The sequence below is a fragment of the Primulina eburnea genome, chromosome 7 (genome assembly GCF_022965805.1).
Source record: "Primulina eburnea isolate SZY01 chromosome 7, ASM2296580v1, whole genome shotgun sequence".
Lineage (NCBI taxonomy): Eukaryota > Viridiplantae > Streptophyta > Magnoliopsida > Lamiales > Gesneriaceae > Primulina > Primulina eburnea.
The window spans coordinates 2,562,475-2,569,404 of NC_133107.1; the positions used below are offsets into that span (position 1 = coordinate 2,562,475).

General features: G+C 29.8%; 1 protein-coding gene across 1 annotated transcript; it reads left to right on the forward strand.

Moving 5' to 3' along the window:
* The first annotated feature begins 6,402 nt into the window (after positions 1–6,402).
* On the forward strand, positions 6,403–6,930 carry LOC140837359 (protein LIGHT-DEPENDENT SHORT HYPOCOTYLS 10-like). The gene has a single exon (XM_073203496.1). It carries the CDS (start codon positions 6,403–6,405, stop codon positions 6,928–6,930), a length of 528 nt encoding a protein of 175 aa, XP_073059597.1.

The following is a 6,930-nucleotide window of genomic DNA, read 5'->3' on the forward strand; positions in this document are numbered from 1 at the left end:
ATTGACTTGGTTTTCACAAATAATTGAATATTGAATAATTCAAGATATCATGTTTATTAAACAACTATTAAATCTGATGATACTCTATTACGACAAAGACACAAACTATATCTTATGATTAAATAATCTTTTGATCGAACTTTCTAAGTCATTACATACCTATTGATTTGTGACTAATGAGAAATTGATTGTTTAATGTTGACAACAAAGCATAATAAGATTTTATCGCGAAATGAGAAGTGATTGTCCCACATTTTAAGTTTATGACTTTCCATATTAGTTTGTGTGATAAGTCAGCACAGCACACCCCTAGAGATGACTGGTTGATGTAGCTAGCAACAGGATGCCACTAAGACAAGTGATGTCACAAAGATTGAGAAGTGTTGGATCGCACGGTTTCCATGAAATAATTATTCAAGAGTGATCTGGGCTCACCTCCATGTAAAAAAAAAAAAAATTGTCTCAGAAAAATCAGAGTCGTTGGATCAACCCATGCGGACACTGCCCGCAGAGGTAGGGTCGACCGAACCGTGTAATCAAGACCATTTTATCATGATTGGATGAGTTTGATTGATTGAGATCAAATAGATGAAATCTAGACCATTGGATCAAGATAGACTCAGGGTTGCATATTCAACGGATGTGATCATCTTAAAGAGACGTGATTTACAATATTTCATTCGAAAAAATGGACACACCAAATTGAATCGGTGTGTATGAACTATATATTAATATTTTTGTATACTCTAATTTACTGCATATTGGTGACTGTTTCAAAATCTATTAATTTTATAAATTAATTTAATTAAAGTATATATTTTACCAATATATTTGACATTTCAAACTACTCTATAAAATCCGATATAATTTAGCAAATGGGCTGACATAATTCAAGCCATTCGTTAAAACTTCAACCAATCCCTGGCCCATTAGTTGATGGGTAAATAGATCTCTGCGGTAATCAAGATTCAACCTTCACCTTTCAAATATATATATTTTTCCCCACCGAAGTAAATGAAATATATTTAAAAATAATTTTAAATGAATTTATATTTTTTTACAAAAAAAAATATAAAAATCGGGTCCCAATATCAGTGCTATGTATTCAAATCACATGGAAAATAGCATCGGGTTTATATAAAATTGTTCGTGACAAATTGACATGACTGGATGTCGAGCTTGATTGACATGAACTTATGTATATCAAAATCTCAAGTTTAAGATAAGATTTTAAGTTTAAGACTCGATTATCATCTATATATTAATTCTTTTTAAAAGTATTTTTCATGTTGAACTGTATTATTATTATTATCATCATCTATATAGATAATAATTCTTTTGTACTACCTATCATAGATAATATTTTTGGCTGGCAAAATTTAATTTATTTTTTCATAAAAGAAAAATTTTCGTAGAAGCCAACGAATTGGAGTAATGTTTGAATTTTATAAACATTAATAAATTCATACGAAAATGTTCATTTCAGGGAAAAAAAAAAAAAAAGGACTACCATAGGAAAAGTTAAGTGGAGAGAAATGAGAACAATAATTGAAAGAGGTGGGGGCAGTGAAGCATTCATTATATGCTGATTAAGGCTTTTTAACAAATCTTTCTCTAAATTCGTTCGTTTTGACATTAAAATTAAGACAAAAACTTGTGTGAGACAGTCTCACGGGTCGAATTTGTGAGACGGATCTCTTATTTGGGTAATCCATAAAAAAGTATAATTTTTTATGCTTAAAGTATTACTTTTTATTGTGAATGTGGGTAAGGTTGACCCGTCTCACAAATTAGTATCCGTGAGACGGTCTCACATTAGACTCACTCTAAAATTAATTTCGAGGAGACTTTTAAGGCAAGAAAAACTTCATTAGCATTTAAAAAAATATTTTCTACTTATGTATCATAATCATTTTAAATTCGATAATCGACCAGTCATTTTGTATTCGGTAACATTAATTAATTTCATGATTGTTTCTTGCGCATGTGCTATTATTCGAGATACGACAAATTTCAAATATTTGAATTCAAAGTTCTCTGTGATGAAAATTTGACTGATTACATAAAGTTAGGCAAGATTGCTTATATTTCTAAAAAATATATTTTAAAAATAAAAGTCTTTGCACGAAAATAAAAAATAAAAAATAAAAATGTTATTTTTTTTAAAAAAATCGACGGTAAGCTGCTTTGACCCGTCAAAACTCGTGACCCGTTTGAGTTGGCCTGCTTAGACATGCATGCCCCTGATTCCGGAATGAGCCACTAAAATATTAATCCAACCCGTAAAATTTTCATGGCATGATGGGCTGGCTAGACGGACCATACCTATTTCGACGGCTCCAAACATAATTACGTTTTTACAAAATGTATCATATCGATAATCGACGGGGATGAATTTTTTTTTTTTATCTAGAATGAAAAATTAAAAAATATATTTAATAAATTTGAAAGAATTAAACATCTGTTATACACACACGTACATAAAGTAATTAAATGTCTGACTTCGATTTTTTCTACCAACATTTTTGGATGAAGTTATGATAAAAAATTTGTTTCATGCGATTTATCTGACTAACATAATTTATATACTATTGCGTTAGTAAATAACGACGTTACGTTACAAAAAATAAATATATGATATGAATACACATATCATATATGGAGTAGAAGATAATTATATATCAATAAATAACTCGAAGAGAAGTATAAAATGTCAATTTAATGTAAACTATTCTTTAATTTCCTATTACAGGATATGCTCTTAATTGGGATTAGACGCATTCACGTAAAAGCCACAAAAGTAAACAACATTAAAAGAAATTAAGCCGACTAATGACAACAAAAACATCACTGACAGCACTATAATCGGATACTATTATTATAATTAAGCATTATTAGCTGCCTTAATCATAGCAGCGACAATTATTATTTCGATATCTCTATACGTAATAAATAATAGGATGTAATGACCATAACATATATAATTCTTTGACATCTAATGTGACATATGTTGTATTTAAAGATTTTTTAAAACAACTTTTTCACAAAACAATTATTGAGACATCTTTCTTTGATGAAAAGTTTATATATACACGTGTGTGTGTGTGTTTTGGGTTTTAATATTCATACAAATAGTAGTTGATATATTACATATATAGGTTGAGTTGGACTTAATTTAATAATACGCCGTGTGATTTAATTCATTCTCAATAGCCATGTGAAATGATCATCTTAAGATGATCATTTTGTCAACAGATGCTCCTATTACACTCATAGTCCCGAAGGATGAGAACCAACTATATAACATCGACATCGAAAATTTAACTATTGTATACATCATTAGTCCGATCTTTTGTAGGAATTACATGTAATAACGAAAAATAGATCTGTTTATCATAAGTGTTTGTGTATTGGGTTTTAATATTCATACAAATAGTAGTTAATATATTACATATATATGTTGAGTTGGACTTATATGTAAGACTCACTGCAATCAGCAATATACAACTTAGAATTTAATAGAATTTAACTGTATTTTTTTAAAAATGTGGCTACAAATGATTGGGGGATTAAAATTAAGTTTTAATTAGCTACAGATTTTAGGTGATCTTTCACTTTTTATTTATTTTCTGGTAAATCTTTAAAAGAGTCAACCTAAATCATAAATGAAATTCCCGACTTTTCCTTGTTGGAGTGGTCCAACCTTAGACCAAATATTCTCACCTTTTTCGTATCCTAAATTCCTAACCATTTTGAACAATTTTTTTTGGGTGTAAATTATTTATATAAAATAATTTATTATCTCGCGTCTATTATATATAATACCTAGGATTGATTCGAACTCAACCAAACTTAAATTTAAGAGTAGATCTCTTCTGAGACAAGAATCTTTATCAGTGATACAGGTCAATCTTACCAATATTCGCAATAAAAAATAATACTCTTAGCATAAAAAGTAATACTTTTCATGGATGACCTAAATAAGAGATATGTCTTAAAAAATAAGACTCGTAAGACCGTCTCACATAAGTTTTTACCTAAATTTAAATCCAATATGTCAGCATACAAACTCAAAATTACTTTCTCTATATATTTTAATTAAAATAATTGAGTACATACTCATGTATAAGAACACTAGTATATAAAGATCGTCGAATAATTTATGAATCTGCGTAAAATATGATTGGAGAATTGTTTTAAATTTATGGAGAATTAAAATAAAAAATAAATTCATTAAAAAGGAAAACAGGAGTAGCGTAAATTTGGCATATGTTTATTCATTTGGGCACATTATAATTAATTAATAGTGGTAGACTGAAATCATAAATATATATTTATTAATCAATTACGACGTGCGGGTGTAATATTAAATGATAGATTTAAATTTCCAGAAATGCAATAATATTAATAATTATTAAATAGTTGGAAGCAACTGTCTCAGTTCTCTTTGGGGTCCACCACATAATATTTCCGATTAAATGCCAAGAAGGGAAAAAGAACAAATTGGTGCAATTGGAAAATGCGATAACAAATATAAAAAAAGATTTATTCTGTTCGGTAGAAGTGAATATTTACATTAAGTTCAATTTTTTAATCAATATCTTTTCGTACGAACTTATTATACAAGGTTTTTTCGAGGTTTATCTAACTAATATGATTTATAAACTATTGTTTGATAATTTACGGAGTACAAATATCGAAAAGTAATATTCACGGATTCATATTTTTTTTTTTTTTGAAAAAAGGATTCTATGCCAAAATGAAGCCATTACGACTAGCATGAATGAGTAGCTTAAATAGTCAACTTGTTTTGACCTTTTAATATAATCAAATTTAATAATTGATATACCTTCAAAGTATCTCTCTCAAATATTCTATTTTTTTTGGGTATGTGAGTGAACCTTTCAAATCAATTATATTTCTTTTAATAATTTATGTCTAAGTAAAAAGACTTTAATATCCTCGTCGAATTTTAAAAATTAATGATTTATCCAAGGTAAATAACCAAGATAATCATCTAAGTTTATCTATTTTATATTTTGGTTCCGATATTCAAATTTGAGTTGTGTTATGTAAGTTAGTTTGTGTTCTGACTTTTTATCATTTTTAATGAATATTGACATAGCATCATATACATTAGTATTTTTCGATGTCATATCAATATTTTATTATTTTTACAGTTCAATGTCAGCAATTTCAAACGTCAAGTCATTATTCCGAGAAAAAGGAAAAAAAATAGAAATATAACCTAATTTACAATAATTCAAAATTGAATACCTATAAGAAAAAACACCAAATAGAAAATTTTAGAGATCTGTTTTTGTTATTTTCTCGATTTACCCGTAGTTGTTGTTCTAACTGCAAGTTTTAGATATGTATTGCATGAATTTTGTGTTTTTCGAACAGCAAAGATATTTTATTGAATTTTAAGAATAATTGCAAGTAACAATATCACATGAGCTAGTAATACGTTAATTGGCTAAATTCAATCATATAATTTTGTAAGGAAAAGTGCATAAAAATTTTGAATTTTTAAAATAAGACATATATATATATATATATATATATATATATATATATGTAAGGAAAAGGTTATATATAACAAATATAATATTTGGTAGATAGGAAAAAAAATATTGTCGAGGGAGATATAGACATATATTAGTTTGTCTTCTAAGAAATGTAAATTCGTTTATAACATTAGTGTGGTAATTAGTTGCAAAAGTAAAAAAAAAAAATATAGGGGGTATATTAAATTATATATATTCTGATAGGATAATGAATGATTACTTGCCGTTCAATTACTAAAGGTTTTCTTGTCATGTAAATTTGAAATTCAATAAAATTGTTAGATGTCCCATATCGAAGGATTAAGATCTTAAGAGTTGTGAATATAGACTTAAACAATCTTCTCTCTTAATTAGCTTTTGAGATTGAGTTATGTCAATATCTCAATCTTAACATCGATCAGAGCTAAAATTCAACGTTATATGTTGGACTACTCTATAAGTCACCAGATAACCTTAGCTACAGGTTGCATTTATTAGAGCTCTAAAATTGAAGTTTTAGAGGGGCCAAACTATAATTCAAATGGTGTCAATTCTTTTTCCTTAATATACTTGATGATGATTACTTTTCAATGATGCTATGCTTATCCCAAACACACAAAAATGAATAAATGATTAAATAAAAGAGCAGTAGTACTAAACTTGAAAACACTTAGTACCCATTAAAGGAGTGTTGAAAATGAATAAAAAGAGAGGAATTAAAGCACTTTTATTGGACCATATCATGTCTCCTCGATTTGGCCATGATTTGATTACCACTTGATCATGAAATTCTTGCTCATTTTCTACTTCTTTGTGAGAAATCCTTGAGAGACCCAAATCAAATATCAATATGATGCCACCAAATATTGCTCTAGTTGGAGATCAGAGGTCGTCTCCGGCAACCGATCATCATGCTCAGCGGCCGCCTCAGCTGAGCCGATACGAGTCTCAGAAACGTCGCGATTGGAACACCTTCGGGCAGTACCTGAGAAACCTTCGCCCCCCCATGGCCCTGTCCCATTGCAACTACAACCATGTCCTTGATTTCCTTCGATACCTCGACCAGTTCGGGAAAACTAAGGTTCACACACAAGGGTGCATTTTTTTCGGGCAGCCCGAGCCTGCGGGACCCTGCACTTGTCCCCTCAAGCAGGCCTGGGGCAGCCTCGACGCTCTCATTGGTAGGCTACGCGCAGCCTATGAGGAGAACGGCGGCGCGTCCGAGAAAAACCCTTTTGCGAATGGGGCTATACGTGTTTATCTGAGGGAACTGAAGGATTCTCAAGCAAAGGCAAGAGGGATACCCTACAAGAAGAAGAAAAAGAAGAGGAAAGTTAACGAAGGGACGAGCTCAAATTTTCATCAAATTCAATCGTCCTGA

Coding starts and splice junctions, on each gene's coding strand:
- LOC140837359 (XM_073203496.1), top strand. CDS start 6,403: ATGCCACCAAATATTGCTCTAGTTGGAGATCAGAGGTCGTCTCCGGCA.